The sequence below is a fragment of the Sander vitreus genome, chromosome 3 (genome assembly GCF_031162955.1).
Source record: "Sander vitreus isolate 19-12246 chromosome 3, sanVit1, whole genome shotgun sequence".
Taxonomy (NCBI): domain Eukaryota; kingdom Metazoa; phylum Chordata; class Actinopteri; order Perciformes; family Percidae; genus Sander; species Sander vitreus.
In genome coordinates this window covers 11994584-12015438 of record NC_135857.1, presented here as the reverse complement: position 1 = coordinate 12015438, position 20855 = coordinate 11994584, and the positions used below count along the sequence as shown (strand labels likewise).

The following is a 20855-nucleotide window of genomic DNA, read 5'->3' as shown; positions in this document are numbered from 1 at the left end:
GATATCTTCAAATTGTTAAGTTGTCCTACCCTTTCATCTTTTTTTATTTGTTTGAGGTCATTACAGTTAAGCCTAACAAATGTGCACCTTTAATGGGCTGTGCTGTTTATTTGCATATTAAGTAAGGCGGATACAGAGAATTATTGAAATAGAAATGAGTTTATAAAAAAGAAAGAACCACACATTTACATTGTGAATTTTGTTTTATATTTTCAGCGTATTATGAAAGAATATTTGTAAAAGAATACATCAACATCTTAATAGGACATTCACTAAATTACACTTAAAAATTATTTAATATAAAATAAACATTTTAAACAAGAAGATGAAGACTGTGTTGGATATGCTAAGCATAAGCTATATACTGTATGTTGTCATCTTAACTATATCCAAAGCTCAGATGTCTTAGGATTGATTTTTGCTCATTAAATGTTTCTTGGTGTTCTTCTCTGGCTTCAACAATATGATGAAACACTTTGGAGCAAATATACACAGTATTAGTCCAAAACTGGAGGCCAGAATGGCAAATATCTCCACAGCCACAGTAAATTTCCCAGGAGAGCTGAGATATGCAGGAATGAAGGTGATCCATACTGCACAGAATATCAGCATGCTGAAGGTAATGAGCTTGGCTTCATTAAAATTATCAGGTAATTTCCGAGCTAGGACAGCTAACACAAAGCAAAAGACAGCCAGTAGGCCTATGTACCCAAGCACAGTCCAGAACCCAACAGCTGAGCCTAATGCACACTCCAGGATGATTCTCTTTTTGTATATGGTTAGGTTTTTCATTGGAAAAGGGGGACTAAGAACCAACCAAATAGTACATATTAAAACTTGAATAAACGTGAAAGAAACTACAGTCATTCTTTGCTGTGGAGGACCAAACCATTTCATGACATTACTACCTGGGAGTGTAGCTCTAAAGGCCATTAACACTACTATTGTTTTTCCAAGAACACAAGACATACAGAGGACGAAGGTGATCCCAAATGCTGTGTGGCGCAGCATGCAGGACCACTCAGAGGGTGCTCCAATGAAAGTCAATGAACATAAGAAACATAGAGTCAGGGAGAAGAGCAGCAGGAAGCTCAGCTCAGAGTTGTTGGCCCTGACAATCGGGGATGTCCTGTGACGATAGAACACAGCCGCTGTTATAATGGCCAGACAGGCGCCACCAACTGAGAATGCAGCCAGGATGATTCCTAGGACCTCGTTGTAGGAAAGAAACTCTACAGGCTTGGGGAGACATGTGTCTCTCTCTGCATTAGGCCAGAACTCCTTGGGGCAAGGGAAACAATCAGGGGAATCTGAAAAAATGAAACAAAAATGGCTTTTAGCAGTCGTAATGTATATTTGATGTTTTACAGTACATTGGCTATGTATGAGGAGAAGAAAATACCTGTAGCATTGCTAATCTCTCCCTCAGGACACGGTAAACAATCATAACAGCAGATGGGTTTTCCTTTCTGCAGCACTTTACGAGTTCCTGGAGAACAGCTGTCCGTGCACATTGACACAGGAACCTGGCACATAGAGACAAACAAACGCTACAAAACGTTTTCATTTCTACAAACAATACCTACGTGTCAATATGTGTATTGTCGAAGTAACTGTGATCAAAAGTTCAGCTGAAGCTAAAATGAGGCTTCAACAGTCTGAGATAGACAAATCAAGTGGTTGTCTTTCAAATTTATAGTCTTACATCTAAGATGGTGCCGACTGCGGGCGCTTCTGTAATTTGGTGCACTCTGTTTTGTTTTGTTTTCTGCTGCAATACCCGGAGCTCTTTCACCAGAGATGAGCTCATGAACATCAGGGAAAAAACACCATTGTACTTAGTTCCCACTTTCTTGCGTCCTCCGTGAATTTCTTGGACATTCTTGTCAAAGGTGTGCTCACCGTGGCCCATGCAGTGAAACGACGGAGGAGAAGAGGTAGATGTTCAGGCATGCTCCTTTGACTTCGCAGGCGGAGATTTTGCACTCCACTACCTGGACTGTTTCTGTCCAATGTGCGTTCACTGTGCAACAAACTCGACGAGCAACCGGGAACAGGGTTACTGTTGAGGAAAATCAGTGACTCCTCTACATCTGCTGCTTTGTTCTTCATGGAGACGAGGCTCGGTGAATTGTGCTAAAGCTGGCTGGGTTCCAGCTGTTCAGAGGGAACCGTGACACAGCTCTCTCTGGCAAATCGAAACATCGAGGTATCTGTTTTAACAGTGGCTGGTGTAATGATGTAACAATGATTCTACAGCGCTCTTCTCCTGTTCTGGAAACCTTTATCAACTGCAAACCCTTCTACTCCCCCCGTGAATTTGCTTTATTCATTCTGGCTGGTGTGTACATCCCACCACAGGCCAACGTGCAGGAAGCACAGCGCGCGCTTGACGACCAGGTTCTGTGTTTGGAGCGGAATAACCCAGATTCCCTTGTTATTGTCCTTGGTGACTCAACAAAGGTAAATTCAGCCATGAATTCCCCAAATACAGACAGTTTATTGAATGTCCAACCAGAGAGGAGAATATTTTGGATCACTGTTAAACAACAGTCAGAAATGCATATCACAAGTCCCCCACGCTGCACTGGGAAACTCAGACCATGCCATGGCCCACCTGATTCCCTTATACAGGCAGAAACGAAAACGTTTTAAACCTGCTGTGAGGACATCTAAGAAGTGGACCAGTGAAGCTGTGACGGATCTTCAGACGTGTTTGGACTGTACAGACTAGGATGTTTTCAGGTCTGCTAGTAACAGTTTGGATGAGTACACAGAGACTGTTACGTCATACATCAGTTTCTGTTAGGACAACTGGATATCAACACGTATCACTAAGAGGTTCAACAATGACTATGTTTACATACTATTCCGGTTTTTGCCCTTATTCCGAAAAAGACGATATTCTGACTAAGCTGTTTACATGGCTAATGAAAGTGAATATTCCACTAATATTCCCGTTTACATGTAGCCGTGCAAAATATGATTTTTTCAAAGTTTACCAGCGGTGGCGGACTTGTTGGACTGTTCGAACACAGCATCCCTTTTTCATTCCTTCAACCTGCTTGTGAAAAGGCTTCCTTTCTCCATTTTCACTGGGCCCTGTTCCCAAAATGAATACTGTTAGGTGTCTGCTTAATCGTTCATTTCAGTGTAATGTTGTAGGTTATTGTTTTAGTTTATTTGTTACTTTATTATTTGTCATAGGCCTGTTCAGCAGGTTTTATGGGTTCATAGTGATTTGCTATGGTTCTGCCTGTGATGTGGGTAGATCAGCTGCGCACCAGCTTAATCAGGGAGAGTGCATGCACGTTTGCCTCATTAGGTCCTTTCTGTAGGTAGGGGCTGGGCAATCCTAAGGTGTAGAACAATAGGTACTATAGTTCTGCAGTAAATTCAATTTTTATAATATTTGGGGTGCCTATTGTTGTGGGTGCACATATATATAAATAGTAATGTCAGGAGTAACTGATCTATCCAATTGTAATGATGTTTTGAGAAACTAAATGTTGCTTGTTCAGTTTAGCTCACCCTATAATCACCTGTACAGGTGGTAGGGTCCAATTAGGGAAGGCTGAGTTAAAAGGGCTTCAGGAGAAGAAAGAAAAGACTTGGCAGCTTGCTGTGAGGTTGCCATTTTGTTTGTTTGCTGTTTGCCTCAGTTTAATATTTTTTTCTATTTCAGTTTGAGTATGTTTTGGTGTTGTTCTATTAATAAATATACAACTTGTGCACATTAAAAGCCTCCTCTCCAGTCTTCAATCGTGACACTGCTTCTTGAAAAGGTCGGTGTAGCGATGTGTGCACATATCCAAAAACCTGTTGATACCCAAGTCTTTGATAGTGTTTAAAAGTAGCTGTGTTTCTCCTTCTAATCGGGTCAGCAGCCTTGAAAACTGTTGGCTGGTTGGTTTGTGTACAGTAACCATAGCAACGCACAGAGCTGACCATAATCCTGTGGTAAAAACCTAGATTGAGATGCATATTCCGAATGCGCTGAATACATGTCCAAAGAATGCCTCTGAAACCCAAAAGGCATCAAATTACAGATTAGACATTCTTATAATATGTCAAAAAAAGTTAGATTTTATTTCCATCATTTACACTTTCAAAATAACAGAAAACAAAAAATGGCATCTGCAAAAGTTTGGGCACCCTGCAGAGTATCACAGCTTGTAGCCAGCCAAGAGTCTTTCAATTCTTGTTTGAGGTATCTTTGCCCATTCTTCCTTACAAAAGTCTTCCAGTTCTTTGAGATTTCTGGGCTGTCTGTCACACACTGCTCTTTTAAGGTCTATCCATAGATTTTCAATTATGTTGAGGTCAGGAGACTGTGAAGGCCATGGCAAAACCTTCAGTTTACGCCTCTTGATGTAATCCACCGTGGATTTTGAGGTGTGTTTAGGATCATTATCCATTTGTAGAAGCCATCCTCTCTTTAACTTCAGCTTTTTCATAGATGGCATCAAGTTAGCGTCCAAAATTTGCTGAAATTTTATTGAATCCATTTTTCCTTCTACTCGTGAAATGTTCCCTGTGCCACTGGCTGCAATACAACCCCAAAGCATGATTGATCCACCCCCATGCTTAACAGTTGGACAGAGGTTCTTTTCATTAAATTCTGTGCCCTTTCTTCTCCAAACGTGCTTTTGCACATTCCGGCCAAAAAGTTCTATTTTAACCTCATCGGTCCACAGAACTTGTTTACACAATGCATCAGGCTTGTCTATATGTTCATTTGCAAACTTCAAACGCTGATTTTTGTGGTGAGGACGTAGAAGAGGTTTTCTTCTGATGACTCTTCCATGAAGACCATATTTGTTCAAGTATCTCTTTATAATGGAATGGTGTACCACAACTCCAGTGTCTGCCAGATCTTTCTGTATGGATTGTGCAGTCAAACGTGGGTTTTGACTTGCTTTTTTCACAATCCTGTGAGCTGTTCTGTCTGATATTTTTCTTGGTCTTCCAGATCATGCTTTAACTTCCACTGTTCCTGATGACTGCCATTTCTTAATTACATTCCGAACAGAGGATATTGGCATCTGAAAACGCTTTGCTATCTTCTTATAGCCTTCTCCTGCTTTGTGAGCGTCAACTATTTTCAGTTTCAGTTTTCTAGACAACTGCTTAGAAGAACCCATGGTGCTGATTGTTGGGGCAAGGTCAGATGAGTCTGGGCATTTAAAACCTTTGAGATTGACATCACCTGGTCTTTCCAGACGATGATTGAGAACAATCCATGACAGTCAGGTCTCAGCTTTCCAAAGGGGGCAGTGCATGCTATAAACTCTGCAGGGTGCCCAAACCTTTGCAGGCGCCATTTTTTGTGTAAATGATGGAAATAAAATCTAACTTTTTTGACATATTATAAGAATGTCTAATCTGTCATTTGATGCCTTTTGGAGATTTTTCCATCTTTTCTTGGCTTCTTTATGCACATTAATAAAAATTTTTACCTGGGGTGCCCAAACTTTCGAGCCCACTGTATTTGGCCTGCTGCATTACTCTTCTGCAAATATAAGCTACTGTATGAAAGCTGCAGTAATGATTGTGTAAACCCGGCTTGTTGGCTGGTATTTGAAATATGCTCGGTTGGGTAATCGGAGTTCTATGGTGCTGTTGTATTGGCAACTTAAGTGCATGAAAAACATCAATCTCTCTCTCCCTCTCATTCGCTCACTTAGTAAACGGCTGCGGAGGTGGATGCGTATCGGAGCATGTGTGTGTGTAGGCTACGTGTGTCAAGGGAATAGCATAGCAACCATAGCACCAGCAAAAGAAAACTCTGGCGCCACCATTGCTTTATTCAGGAAAGAAATGTCAACAGATGGTTTAAAAAACCATACCCCCGCAAAGCAGCCATATCAGAATATGTCTCTCCCTCCACCTAGAAGCAATGCACTCATCAGCTGTCTCCGGTGTTTACATACATCTTTAACACCTCACTGGAGACATGCCATGTACCAGCCTGCTACAAGTCCTCCAACATCATTCCTGTCCCCAACAAAACAAGGATCACAGGACTAAATACAGACCCGTCGCCCTGACCTCTGTGTTAATGAAGTCTATTGAGCACCTTGTTCTGGCTTACCTCAAAACCCTCACCGAACACCCTTGGACACCCTGCAGTTTGCCTATAGAGCCAACAGGTCTGTAGACGACGCAGTCAACATGGCTCTTCATTTCATCCTCCGGCACCTGGACTCTTTAGGAACCTACGCCAGAATCCTATTTGTGGACTTCAGCTTGTCCTCCTGGCATTGCTGCAGGACAAGCTGACCCAGCTTAATGTGCCTGACTCCACCTGCAGGTGGATCACAGACTTCCTGTCTGACAGGAAGCAGAGTGTGAAGCTGGGGAAACACGTCTCTATCTCTCTGACCATCAGCACCGGTTCCCCTCAAGGCTGCGTCCGCACCCGCCCCCATCACCCTGGGTGACTCCACGGTCAACATTGTGGAGTCCTTTCGATTCCTGGGCTCCATCCAGGAGCTTCCAGGACCTCAAGTGGGAGCTGAACATCAGCAGAGGATTTACTTATTGCGGCAGCTGAAGAAGTTCAACCTGTCAAAGACAATGATGGTGCACTTCTACACTGCCATCATCAAGTCCATCCTCACCAGCTCCATCACCATCTGGTACACTGCGGCCACTGCTAATGACAAGGGCAGACTGCAGCGTATCATCCGCTCTGCTGACAAGGTGATTGTCTGCAATCTGCCATCTCTCTAGGACCTGTACGCCTCCCGGATGCTGAGGCAGGCAGGAAAGATTGTAGCCAATCCCTCTCACCCCAGACACAAACAGTTTGCACCCCTCCCCTCTGACAGGAGGCTGTGGTCTATCAGGACCAAAATCTGACGCCACAAAAACAGTTTCTTTCCCTGAGCAGTAAGCCTCACCAACAAGGCACTGGTCTCCCACACATTGAACCTTAATCCTACATCCTGTCTTCTGCACAATCCATTTTATCTACCTATCCTGAACTTTTTGCACGTTCCTCTACATTTTTGTTAATGATGATGATTGACTTAGACAAATAGTTCTATTTCGTATAGGCTTCGCCCTCTACCAGCTGTTGCTGTTGGGTTTTTCCCTCGCGCATGCGCAGTTGTGAAGATTTCTTTCACGCCTGCACGGGCCTCTCTTGCGTCTGCAGATTCTGTGTGTTACAGCTGCGAGACCAGAGATCTGCTCCCTATTTTTCTTCAGTGACAAGCAGTTTGAAGACTTTGAAGAACAGCGGTGTCTACCGGTGTACCGACTGATGGATCGGCTACATCTTGCCGCTAGATTTCCACCCGAGCTGCGAGGCATGCCTCGGCCCCGTTCCGGTACCCTGCCGGCCGCCAGCAGTTTGGCACCCACTTACCAACGGAGGAACTGAAGCGGCAGGCGATAACAGCCAGGCAGACAGTCAGGTAAGGTAAGGATACCACCAGCAGCGACACCCGGACATCCCGGAAGGGGATCTCTTTGGCGAGCAAGAGTCCGCTGACTTGGATCCCCCCAGAAATGGTTCTCTAGCCAGCACTGGCTCTCCCTCCTCCCTGTTGGGAGAACTGGAGCTCGAAACAGAAGAGGATTACGGAGCCCCGCCTCTGCGGCTGTCTCCATCACAGAAGGGGAGCACCGCATCAGCGGATTTCTCCTCCGCATCAGGCGGGCTCTCTGCCCATTGCTAAGGTCGTTGTTCTCGACCTGTGTGAATGCTGAGTAAGCATTCCCCGAACCCGGGAGACAGACGGCACCAATGTCTCGCTATGCACCGTTCACCAGGGTCCAAGACGACATGGAAACGGAGTTCCAGCGGTCCGGCCACTGCGGCAGAGCCTGGCCTCCATCTTGCTTCCAAAGGCCTTTTTTCGGCTGACAGAATCCCACACCGCCATATCCCCAGGACCAGGTCCACGCTCGCTTCACTGACTGCACGCACCAGTGTGCTGCCTGGGTGACCAAAAACATCAGAACAACATCGCTCTGCTGTCTCCGCCATGACTGCTAAGCCTTGGCTGTCCCCCAGAGTTATATCGCTTTCTGGCTGCACATTTCACAGTGGAACATCTGCCTGCAACTCCAAGCCAATAGCGGACGTGTCTCATTGCCCCTGGCGGATTGTTTGGACCACGAATTATAGAGGGGATGCGGGAACACACCTCCTGGAGAGCGGCGCCACAATAGCAGCACCGAGATGTCAGCTCAAGGAGACGGCGCCCCAAAAGCTGTGGCTGCGCCTCCCCATGCACCGGCTCCAGCTCTCCCATACTGCCCTCCTCCCCCGCAGCAGTACCCTCCGCCAACCACTGACACGGGCCATGAGGCCCTGCAGGCAGTACCCACCCGCTCCAATCCACCCCTGAGCCGACTCGCAAACAGCAACGTCAGTGACAGTGACGGGACGCCGGGAACTCGTGTCTCACTCCAGCTGAGGGTTTTAAGGGTCACACAGTTTCTCCTATAGAGCAGTTTCCTCTCAGTCAGCCCGCTTTTGTCCCTTCTGAGCATTTTGCGGCCACTGAGACACGTTTCCCTCACACACACACAGACAAGCTCGCCGCCATGCCTACATGCAGTAACGCAGGCAGTGCGTGTTGATAGCCTACCTTCCAGCTGATTCCGCGGATTGGTGAGACTCCTGAGTCCCCCCCCCCCTTAGCGGGCCTTGTTATCGGTACTCTGATCCGAATACACATTGTTTGCTGACCCCGCCATGCATTCCCAGCATATATCGGGCAGCAGGCGCATTTTCGACAGGATCATAATACGTCACAATTCTCACGATGTTTTAAACACAGTTCTTGGCGCCACCCTACCACGGTTTGTGAGAAATGAACAAATTGCTTAACACAACGGCTGGGAGGGCACGATACTCACTGCTAAATAAACAGACACACAGACATGCATGTGTCTGTTCTCGAAACGCTGTGCTGTGCGGAAAAGCATGTTACCCATGATGAACATATGGATGTTGAAGCTAATCACAAACAGCTTTATGCTTCAATTTGCCAGCCCTCCCCTGGTTCTTACCGGCGTGGTAATAACTATCATGCTATCACAAGTTCAGATAACGGCTCTGATGTCAGAGCTGGCGGAGCTGCTGGAAAATATATGCTATAGCCTAATCCCCAATGTCCCTCCAGAGGAGGAGAACGATGGGTTTTACTCCCGTTATTTCCTCAAACAGGAGCAAACAGGAGGGATGAGACCGATGGACCTGTCTTTGTTCAACCGGTGCATCCTGGAGCGACCTTTCCACATGTTGACTCCCGTAAATGGGTCGTAGTGTGTGCGCCCGCCGATTGGTTCACTCCATCCACCTGAGGGCACGTTCACATTCTGGTCACCTCCAAATGCTTTTCCTTCCATTCGGCTACTCTCTGGCCCATCATATACCTATCAAGACGGTTTTTCAGCCATTACGCAGAGGGGATCATGGTTCTGTAAAGGCCCAGACACACAGATCAGACGGCTGACCCTCGGCAGAAAAGGCAGTTGGACTGATCAGTCTACCCGAGTTGGTCAAAAAAGTGCCACGGAACACACCAAAGTAACAAGTGGATCTGGTTTTTCCGGAAATTCAAAGACAGACTGTCATGGCAGCTTGTTTAGGATACGATCTCATATTGTACTAAAATAGTTCACCGAAACGTGTTTCTGAAAACATTTTAAGCGAGAAATAGGCTTAAAATGAATCACGCAGTTGCTGAATCTGTCTTCATTTCAGATCGACAAAGGTCAGTTTAAAAGATTTTTGTCAGATTTTGAGAGATTCTAGTCACGCTCATTCCGCTCCCCGTTTCCGGGTTAGCACTCTACCAATCAGAAGGGTCATTTGAGTCTGACTGCTGGCAGTGCCCGCCCCGCCGATTATACATGTAAAATCGGCCAAAATGAAGGCCGAAGGCCCCTCAGACGGACCATGGCACGGAACACACCGGACAGACTCGAGTTACTGACCTCGCCAGACTGTCCAACGGCCGATTATCGGCTCAGTGTGTAGTAACCTTTAGACGACCTAATCCTCAAGTATGGAAGGCCAAACAGTTCAAATACATGTGATTTCTCACACGTAAACGACACCCTCAGAGAGAGCTGCACTACACACAGTGGAGGCTGTGCAGCATCTACAAACACTAAATTTGCCATAAACTGGCAAAGAGTTCGCCGATTCCCTCAAAGGTGGTAGTTTATCTGGTGTGGACATAAACTCTGCCACTATGAAAACCAGGCATTAAACTCTCCGCTGTCACACATTGCGCCTCAGTGCGCTGTCAGTGATGCGTCTGTTGGTGTTGATACCCGCGAGTCTCGTAATGGCTCCTCAAGGACATGAGTAAACACACACGTTTCACACGAGGAAAAATTCAGAAATGCTTCCTTTCTTCAGTCAAACCTGGCCTAGTGGAAACCCCCCTGTGCTCTATCGCCGGGGGTTCCCCTTGGAAGGGTGACGTCACACGTAACAGACACAGACGCATCCCTTGTTGGATGGCAGGGTAAGTCCAAGTCCCAGGTTGTGGGAGGGAGATGGGGAAATCCTCCATCTCTCCAGATTGCCTGCTCTTAATCAGAGCAGCGCACACTCTGGGGTTACTAAACCGCGCAGCAGACCTGATGTGCCTCTCGAGCGGAAATTAGATCCCACTCTCGTTCAGATGCTGTGGAACAGGTTGGGAGGGCGAAAATGGATCTGTTCGCCGCACGAGAGAAGGCAGGGTCGTTCTCTATGAAGGCGCGAGGCTGGTCTTGTTTTTTCCCCCTGTCCCCCTGACTCCTTGTCTCCTGGCTCGCATTCAGGAAGAGAGCCTGGCTGTCATTCTAGTGGCACTAGAACACACAAGCGCACCATGGTTCCCGACTCGGGGGGATGTCATCATCATGACAGCTGCCATATTGCACAGGGACGCACTGTCACAGCTGGACTGTGCGATCTCCCACCCTGCAGTGATAAGCCAACGGCTGTATGTTGATCTGTAACAGCAGAGCCACCAATATGCTGTATGTGAATACATGGATCTTAAGTCACAGAATGACTAGTGGCCTTATTCATTCAACGTGTTACGCTTGACGGTGGTCCCCTTTCCGGCGCTGGTGTATGGAGAAAGGCTCGGACACCACCTCGTGTCCTCTGCCTCTCGTGTTAACCTACTGGATAATGATTTGGCAGAAACAGCTCTTAAGTCACTAGCGCTAAACCCACCAGACTCCATTTAAAAAAGCAATACTTTTAACGTGTATAGAGCCAACATATTTTCACATGTAAATCGGTAATCTATGTGTTAATTTCAACCAAAACTAGAGTGGTGATGGTTGGAAAAGTAGAAAGACGACCCACAGCTTTTAATAGTTTTATTTAGTTTCTGTCAACTTTGAATGAAGTGTGTTTAACGATGCTAATATTGCTGTTTATTTACATGGAGTCTGGTGGGTTTAATGACGCAATTTTGCAGATGTTTTTATGTTTAAAAAATGGATCTTTCTCTTTAACAGAAAGTTTGACGTCCTTAGAAATCATGTCCATTATGTTGTCAGACACTTAGCATGTTAATCTGAGCCTGTCAGTGGCAAAACGAGCACTTTTGTGAAGGTATATACAAGCTGGACAATTGCCCTATTAACTTACATTGTAGCTTGTTTCACCGCTGCCAACTGCAGTGATCTCGCTAAATACTGGACAAATTTCAAAGATTATTGTTCCCATGAGTCACTTAGACACAAAAACATAGGAAAACGTTGAAAAAACTGGTAGTTACCCTTTAAGATTACCATATTTTGTTACATTATTGCTTTTGTGCTCCTTACTTGTGTCCCACTGTCCACCCAGGTGAGGTTCCTGTTGATACGGAACTTCTGGCCCACCGGCAGTGATGCATCGTATTGCCCTACTGTCACCATCTCAATGCTGCCACTCTCACTTTTTTGCCAGTTAACTAGCTCGTATCTGGCCACAGGATCACCGTTGGCATCAAATGACACATCATAACCATTTCGAGAAAAATTTACTCTCTTCAGCTGAGTTAGAACCTGTGAAGATGAAATAAAGGAAAACAGTGAGGGAGAGCAATTAAATAATGTTAAATAAAACGAATACCTCATTTCAGAAATTAAAGCAAAAAAAGGGCATTGGAGTTTTCATTTATGTTCAACTGACCTCTTTGGATTCTATCCTGGTGAATGTGTCACACTGAGTTGTAGAATTTGTTTTCTGGCACACTGCTTTATGAATGGCATGAGCTATTGCATAAACAGCCTTGTATACCATGTTAGTGATCCGGAGCTGAGATGTGTCAGTGTACGGGCTCTGGAGCGTCTGTATGTCTTCAGTTCCATCACACACTCTGTCATCTGTGGCTGCACCTGAAACACACAGAGACAGAGAAATATGTTTTTTCAAACATAAAAAATTAATTAAAAATTAAATTAAATTATCATTGTTTCTTTCATGTTTTTTGTTCTTTTTTGTTCCATTTAACCTGCCAAACAGCAGCATCTGGTCCTGTTCTGCCAGGCTCAGGGACAGCTTTATCACATAGGCCATCACACTGCTGAGCTCTTGAGCTCATCACTACGACGCTGTCACTTTACCTTTATACTTTACAACTTCTTATTACACATACATTTACTACTGCCTGCTGACATTACAGTTTATTCTTTTTTGCAATTACTGTACACTTTGTCTAGCATATATATATATATATATTTTATATATATATATTTTATATATATATATATTTTATATATGTTATATTTTACCATTATGTTTTAACTTTGCAATATTTTATGTCTTAGATTCTCATATTATTGCATGGTTTTCTTTTTTTCTTTTTTTTTTACATATTTAATGAGCATTGTTTGAGGGAGCCTGAGATCTTGATTTTTCTTGCCAACGACTACTTCTCTGTAATTGTTCATATTGTGCATATTACAATAAAAAAATTAAAAATTAAAACAAATACATGATCAGAAATCACTGTCACTATAATAACAACTTCACACTTACTGTAACTAATACATGTAAGTAAGTAAAAATTTAATGAATTGATAAGTACTTTAGCTTAGAGACCTGGAGAGTGTACTGTGTGCTTGTGTTCAGGACTTCAGTGTTGACATTGTGAAATCAAGTGCCAGCAGAGTGCCTACATTATTAATGAAAGATCATCATAACAAGTGAGATTATTCACAGAGATGAGATGCACCTTATGTCCACCTCAATCTGGGGTTTGGTCTTAAAGCAGCTGCTGAGTCTTTAACACAGGTAAATTCACTCAGAGAGAATAAAAAAACAACACAACATAACCAACAACAATCCAACTGTGAGTGTCTCTCCTACATTAAAAATCAGCACAACTTTCTCACTTTTTCCCAGCCTGCAGTTGAATGCATCCTCCCAGAACTCAGTAAGCACTGGAGAGGCAGCCACTTTAGAGGGAGAGAGATCCAGCAAGAAGTCTCTCAGACCTGGGATGACAGATCGCTCAATGCCAAATCCGATGGCTCCAGCACAGAAGCTGAACCTCAGCAATTCTGTGTCTGTTACCCAGGCTTCACTGCCTATCCACTGGCGAGGTGGAGATGGCTCGAGCGACAGCTCCTCCAGCAGAAGCCTCAGGTCTCCAAAGGCTGCAAATGCCACAACAACCATAGCTGTTGACCTGGAGAAACATTTAAGTTCCTAAATTTATATAAAAATAGTTAACACAGACATAGGATATAGGATAGTAATTGGTCTGAGCATTTTTATAACAATAGCAGTAATAAATAAACGTGATGAAAAAAAATTCCAATTTGCCACTGAGATAATAAATAATGTTCCAATATTTTTTTTACAGAACATTTTTTTGTGCTTTTGTTTGCAGGTCAGTGTCAACACAGGGAACATCATACCTGCGGATAACGTCTGCTACTCTCTGGAACCTGCTACGTGGATGGGTCCGATAGAAAGATTCAGAGTATTCCACACAGATCCCCTCTCTGTGTGCTGCGTCCAGGAAAGACGCCATACCATTATTGCCATAGTCCGAATCTGACCGGACAGCACCTATCCAAGTCCAGCCAAAGTGTTTTACCAGCTTGGCCAACGCGTCAGCCTGGAACTGATCACTAGGGATTGTTCTGAAGAAACTTGGGTACTGCTGCTTATTGGACAGACATGCACAAGTGGCAAAGTGGCTCACCTAAAGTAAAAAAAATAACAGTGTAATTATTTACCGGGACAGGCAAATAAAATCAGCACTGGTCTGTATTACAAAAGGTTTCCCAGAAATCCAAAATATTTACTTGAGGAATGTTAAATGGCCCGATGATGCGCGACATGCTGATGGATGGCGTGGACCCAGTCTCACCTATGACAGCCATCACCATACCAGATTTTGAGCAATTGTCACCGGTGTAAAACACCGGGTCCAGGCCATTTGAAAGCTGGAATGCCACATGCACCGCTACGGGCACTGAGGCGCACGAGTCGTAGATCTGATAACCGAGTTTTATTCCTGGCAGCAGCTCCGTGCTGTTGTTTATCTCCTCGATGGCGAAGATCATTGCACGTGAGAAGCGCAGTTCCCGGCTTGTAATGCTGAACACAGATACTCATGTCACTGTTTGAATTTTAGCCTACACAGGATTATATATCAGTCCAACATTCACAACGCAGTCAACTAAAGCTAAAGTATTACTTTTTTCGGTAAATATACAAATCCGTTGTTAAACACATATTATCAGTTAAGAAATACAAAAAAATTTTTTTTTCTTTTTCACATATATTATTGTCAACTATTTTCTGAATAGAATACCTGGGATTTACACAACACCAATAAAGGTGTATCTTATCTTATATTATGTTATATGGCCAAATGCTGATTTGGCATTTAATTAACTTTTTATAGTTTTTAATACTACACAAAACCTTTCCAATACTATTGTAAGCACATCATATCAAAACATATCTATCGCCACACAGTCTAACATCCTCTTATCCCCCACTTCTCCCTCTTACTAACCTTCCTGTACATCTTAGTGGCTCAGGCATGGTGGTGTAGTTATGCTTCACTGTGTGCATGTAGTGGTGTATGGAAAAAACACCACCAATAACATAGTCACCAGCCATTGCAAATGCAGGGGGACGAGTGGTACCCTGGAGCTTACATTTCACAGATGAAGCCTGAGTGCTGACCCCAGCACCAGTCCTATCCTCGGTAAGCCCAGCCCTTTGTTTAACATCTTCCTCAGAACCATTCAAGGCAATAGCTGAGTTCAGTTCACACAAACCCAGAGATAGGATCAGACCAATACAGAGAGCAGAGAGCTCCATCCCTCAACTATCTGGATGTGGGCATACTGTATGTGTTTTATAGATGTTCAGACAAAGCTTCCCTCCTTCTACTGTACGTCAGTTTACTGTACATCAGAGAAAGGATGGCCTTCTCCAGTGGTGGCCTCTCCCATCTCTGTTGCACAGACAATACATCTGCAGAACAGCCAATATGAATTCTCTGTCTCTCTAAAATGACCTGTGATTGACCAAAGTCTCCCCTCATGGCTAGATTTTCTAAAGCCTTAAACAGAGCCAAGATATCTTCCTAATTTTGTCCTATCCTTAAACCTTTTTTGCTTTTTTTTATCTGTTATTACAGTAATGCCTAAAAATGCACCCCTTTAATTGGTTATGTGGTTTGATCCCATATTAAATAATGTGTATATGGAAATTTTACTGACATAAACAATTTCATGAAAGAGAAAGAACCACACATTTATCTTGTGACTTTTTACTTTATTCACTTAATTTTATATTTTCAGGCCATGATTAAAGAATATTTGTAAAATAAGTCAATAACATTAAAAGGACATTCACACAAAAAAGCAAGATAAAGACTCTAGCTCTATACTGTATGTTGCAATCTTAACTATTCCCAAACCTCAGATGTCTTAGGATTGATTTTTGTTCATTAAATGTTTCTTGGTGTTTTTCTCTGGCTTAAACAATATGATGAAACACTTTGGAGCAAATATACACAGTATTAATCCAAAACTGGAGGCCAGAATGGCAAATATCTCCACAGCCACAGTAAATTTCCCAGGAGAGCTGAGATATGCAGGGATAAAGGTGATCCAGACTGCACAGAATATCAGCATGCTGAAGGTGATGAGCTTGGCCTCATTAAAATTATCAGGTAATTTCCGAGCTAGGACAGCTAACACAAAGCAAAAGACAGCCAGTAGGCCTATGTACCCGATCACAGCCCAGAACCCAGTAGCTGAGCCTAATGCACACTCCAGGATGATTCTCTTTTTGTATATGGTTAGGTTTTTCATTGGAAAAGGGGGACTAAGACCCAACCAAATAGTACATATTAAAACTTGAATAAGTGTGAAAGAAACTACAGTTATTCTTTGCTGTGGAGGACCAAACCATTTCATGACATTACTACCTGGGAGTGTAGCTCTGAAGGCCATTAACACTACTATTGTTTTTCCAAGAACACAAGACATACAGAGGACGAAGGTGATTCCAAATGCTGTGTGGCGCAGCATGCAGGACCACGCAGAGGGTGCTCCAATGAAAGTTAATGAACATAAGAAACATAGAGTCAGGGAGAAGAGCAGCAGGAAGCTCAGCTCAGAGTTGTTGGCCCTGACAATCGGGGATGTCCTGTGACGATAGAACACAGCTGCTGTTATAATGGCCAGGCAGGCACCACCAACTGAGAATGCAGCCAGGATGATTCCTAGGACCTCATTGTAGGAAATAAACTCTACAGGTTTGGGGAGACAAGTGTCTCTCTCTGAATTAGGCCAGAACTCCTTGGGGCAAGGGAAACAATCAGGGGAATCTAGAAAAATAAAAAAGGGCTTTTAGCAGTTAATGTAGCCTATATTTGATTTTGTACAGTATGGATTAGGAGAAAAACAAATACCTGTAGCATTGCTAATCTCTCCCTCGGGACACGGTATGCAATCATAACAGCAGATGGGTTTTCCTTTCTGCAGCACTTTACGAGTTCCTGGAGGACAGCTGTTAGTGCACACTGACACAGGTACCTGGCACATAGAGAGAAACAAACTCATACATGTTCAGGTGTTCTCTTAAACTCTGAGGATTAAAGGAAAGGTTCAAATTTGTTCCAAGTCTGTCTTAAAACAATACCCATATGTCAATATGTGTAGTGAAAAGTGTATTGGTCATTGTAACCAAACTGTAACCCCTCCTAAAACCATTTCAATGTAATTACTGAGGGACAAAATCCAACTGAAGCTTATATAAGGCTTCAGCAGTCTGAACTGGACAAATCAAGTCAATATCTTCCAAAGTTACAATCTTTTAGACCCTCTCTTTTTAAAGAAAATATAAAGGGGGACTCTCAAAATACTGTAACTTTGGAATTTCTTTACAGCCAATATGAACTTTACAAACATGGACCCAAAACACATATCCTTCAAGATCGCCAAATTTTAATATGTTAAATCATTGCTTTTGTGCTACTTACTTGTGTGCCACCGTCCACCCAGGTGAGGTTCCTGTTGATACGGAACTTCTGGCCCACCGGCAGTGATGCATCGTAGTGCCCTACTGTCACCATCTCAATGCTTCCTCTTTCATTTTTTTGCCAGTTAACCAGTTCATATCTGGCCACAGGATCACCGTTGGCATCAAATGACACATCATAACCGTTTTGGGAAAAATGTACTTTCTTCAGCTGAGTAAGAACCTGTCAAGATGAGATAAAGGAAAACAGTGAGGGAGAGCAATTAAATAATGTTAAATAAAATGAATACCTCATTTCAGAGAAGGTACATTACGGCAAAAAAGGACATTGGGGTTTTTCCTTATATTCAACTGACCTCTTTGGATTCTATCCTGGTGAATTTGTCACACTGAGTTGTAGAATTTGTTTTCTGACACACTGCTTTATGAATGGCATGAGCTATTGCATAAACAGCCTTGTATACCATGTTAGTGATTCGAAGCTTAGATGTGTCAGTGTACGGGTTCTGGAGGGTCTTTATGTCTTCAGTTCCATCACACACTCTTTTATCTGTGGCTGCACCTGAAACACACAGAGTCAGCATTATCATTCTTTCTTGTGTTTATTATTATTATTATTTAATTCTTTCTTTTCTTAACCTGCCAAACATGGCTTGCAGAAACTCATATATCTATATTGTTGTTATTTATTTATTAAAAATACTAATTTCACATTACATTTCAAAGCATTGTTTTGCAGACATTTCTTTTTTTATTCATTTATTTATTTTTATAGTTGCTGTATCAGTTTGTAAGGCCTATTTGTTTTAAGTATGTATACTGGCTCACGTTAATATAAACTAGCCATAAGACAATTGGTCACAATAGTAAAAGGCATAAAATATCCACACATTTTCCTTTGATGAACTACCTCTGTTTTAAAGTGTTAAACTAAATATTTTGAAATAATTCTCAGTATACAGTAACAGCCTAATTAGATATATAAACTTTAACTGATACACATTAGTAAATAAATTTTTTAGTCTTTATTGAACTTGTTGGCCTGGAGACTGTCTATATACAACGTTCTCACTTTTTCCCAGCCTGCAGTTGAATGCATCCTCCCAGAACTCAGTAAGCACTGGAGAGGCAGCCACTTTAGAAGGAGAGAGATCAAGCAAGAAGTCTCTCAGACCTGGGATAACAGATTTCTGAATGGCAAATCCGATGGCTCCAGCACAGAAGCTGAACTTCAGCAATTCTGTGTTTGTTACCCAGGCTTCACTGCCTATCCACTGGCGAGGTGGGAAAGGCTCAAGCGACAGCTCCTCCAGTAGAAGCCTCAGGTCTCCAGAGGCTGCAAATGCCACAACAACCATAGCTGTCGACCTGGAGAGAAATTATAGTGCATTGCATTATGCCTATATCAGTAAACATATTAAATTAGTGTTGTTAAATATGTATCAAGATAGTTCATACAAACATTAGAAGTACTTTAGTATTTGGTCTCACTGATAAGAATATCAGTAAATCTACATTTGTAATGATATCAATAAACATAAAAGTGAAAAAAAGATACATTTCCGAATTTTCACTAATATAATAAAACAATCTTCCATCTTATATTTGCCTAAACAATGTTGTGCTTTTGTGTGCAGAAGGTCAGTGTCAACACAGAGAACATCAAACCTGCGGATAACATCAGCTACTCTCTGGATCCTGCTACGTGGCTGGGTCCGATAGAAAGATTCAGAGTATTCCACACAGATCCCCTCTTTGCGTGCTGCGTCCAGGAAAGACGCCATACCATTATTGCCATAGTCTGAATCTGACCGGACAGCACCTATCCAAGTCCAGCCAAAGTGTTTTACCAGCTTGGCCAGCGCGTCAGCCTGGAACTGATCACTAGGGACAGTTCTCAAGAAACTCGGGTACTGTTGCTTATCGGACAGACATGCACAAGTAGCAAAGTGGCTCACCTAAAGGAAAACAAAAGTGTAATTATTTACCGGGACAGGCAAATAAAATCAGCACTTGTTTAAATTACAATTTTCCCAGAAATCCAAAATATTTACTTGTGGGATGTTAAAGGGCCCGATGATGCGCGAGATGCTGATGGATGGTGTGGACCCAGTCTCACCAACAACAGCCTTCACCATACCAGATTGTGAGCAATTGTCACCGGTGTAAAACACCGGGTCCAGGCCATTTGAAAGCTGGAATGCCACATGCACCGCCACGGGCACCGAGGCGCACGAGTCATAGATCTGATAACCGAGTTTGATTCCCGGCAGCAGCTCCGTACTGTTGTTTATCTCCTCGATGGCGAAGATCATTGCGCGTGAGAACCGCAGTTCACGGGTGTTAATGCTGCACACAGACACTCATGTCACTGTTTGAATTTTAGCCTACAATTAACAATTTTTACAAACATACATGATATGGGTGAGGTAAAATTCTGAAACACAGGATAATAGACATTCACAACACAGTCAACTAAATCTAAAGTATAACTTTTTTTCGGTAAATATGTACAAATCCGTTGTTAAACACATATTGTCAGTTAAGAAATAAAAAGAAATCTTTCTATTATCACTATTTTCTGAATAGAATACCTGGGATTTACACAACACCAATAAAGGTGTATTTTATCTTATATTATGTTATATGGCCAAATACTGAATTGGCATTTAATGAACTTTTTAAAGTTTGTAATACCACACAAAACCTTTCCAATACCATTGTAAGCACATCATATCAAAACATTTTACACCACACAGTCTAACATCCTCTTATCCCCCACTTCTCCCTCTTACTAACCTTCCTGTGCATCTTAGTGGCTCAGGCATTGTGGTGTAGTTATGCTTCACTGTTTGCATGTAGTAGTGTATGGAGAAAACACCCCCAATAACGTAGTCACCATCCATTGCGAATGCAGGGAGACGAGTGGTACCCTGGAGCTTACATTTCACAGATGAAGCCTGAGTGCTGACCCCAGCACCAGTCCTATCCTCTGTAAGCCCAACCCTTTGTTTAACATCATCCTTAGAACCATTCAAGGCAATAGCTGAGTTCAGCTCACACAAACCCAGAGACAGGATCAGGCCAATACAGAGAGCAGAGAGCTCCATCCCTCAACTATCTGGATGTGGGCATACTGCATGTGTTTTATAGATGTTCAGACAAAGCTTCCCTCCTTCTACTGTACGTCAGTTTACTGTACATCAGAGAGAGGATGGCCTTCTCCAGTGGTGTTTGGTTAAGTCATGTCTAAGTCTTGTCTGTCTCTCTAAAATGACCTGTGATTGACCAAATTCAGGTCCCTCATGGCTAGATTTTATAAAGTCTTTAAACAGAGCCAAGACTATCTTTCCCTATTCATTTGTGTCTAACT

The 20855-nt window shown here is 43.1% G+C and overlaps 2 protein-coding genes across 2 annotated transcripts; both read right to left on the bottom strand.

Moving 5' to 3' along the window:
* Positions 1-344: 344 nt before the first annotated feature.
* LOC144512674 (extracellular calcium-sensing receptor-like) lies at positions 345-15043 on the bottom strand. Its single transcript, XM_078243520.1, has 8 exons — positions 15000-15043; positions 14281-14575; positions 13888-14177; positions 13360-13655; positions 12155-12360; positions 11806-12027; positions 1403-1526; positions 345-1310 (listed from the first exon to the last, which is right to left on the bottom strand). Exons 1-8 carry the CDS (start codon positions 15026-15028, stop codon positions 406-408), a joined length of 2367 nt encoding a protein of 788 aa, XP_078099646.1. The 5' UTR covers positions 15029-15043; the 3' UTR covers positions 345-405.
* A 739-nt stretch (positions 15044-15782) lies between these two features.
* On the bottom strand, positions 15783-20420 carry LOC144512668 (extracellular calcium-sensing receptor-like). Its single transcript, XM_078243509.1, has 9 exons — positions 20282-20420; positions 19537-19831; positions 19151-19440; positions 18533-18850; positions 17873-18025; positions 17792-17822; positions 17484-17693; positions 16914-17037; positions 15783-16829 (listed from the first exon to the last, which is right to left on the bottom strand). The coding sequence occupies exons 1-9, from the start codon at positions 20386-20388 to the stop codon at positions 15925-15927; spliced, it is 2433 nt and encodes an 810-aa protein (XP_078099635.1). The 5' UTR covers positions 20389-20420; the 3' UTR covers positions 15783-15924.
* Between the last annotated feature and the right edge of the window lie 435 nt (positions 20421-20855).

Coding starts and splice junctions, on each gene's coding strand:
- LOC144512674 (XM_078243520.1), bottom strand. CDS start 15,028: ATGCCTGAGCCACTAAGATGTACAGGAAG. Junction 14,178..14,280: donor GGCCATTTAACATTCCTCAA/GTAAATATTTTG, acceptor TTTTTACTTTAG/GTGAGCCACTTTGCCACTTG. Junction 13,656..13,887: donor GTAGCAGACGTTATCCGCAG/GTATGATGTTCC, acceptor ATGTTTCTCCAG/GTCAACAGCTATGGTTGTTG.
- LOC144512668 (XM_078243509.1), bottom strand. CDS start 20,388: ATGGATGGTGACTACGTTATTGGGGGTGTTTTCTCCATACACTACTAC. Junction 17,823..17,872: donor AAAACAAATTCTACAACTCA/GTGTGACAAATT, acceptor GTTGAATATAAG/GAAAAACCCCAATGTCCTTT. Junction 16,830..16,913: donor AGAGATTAGCAATGCTACAG/GTATTTGTTTTT, acceptor TTATTTTTCTAG/ATTCCCCTGATTGTTTCCCT.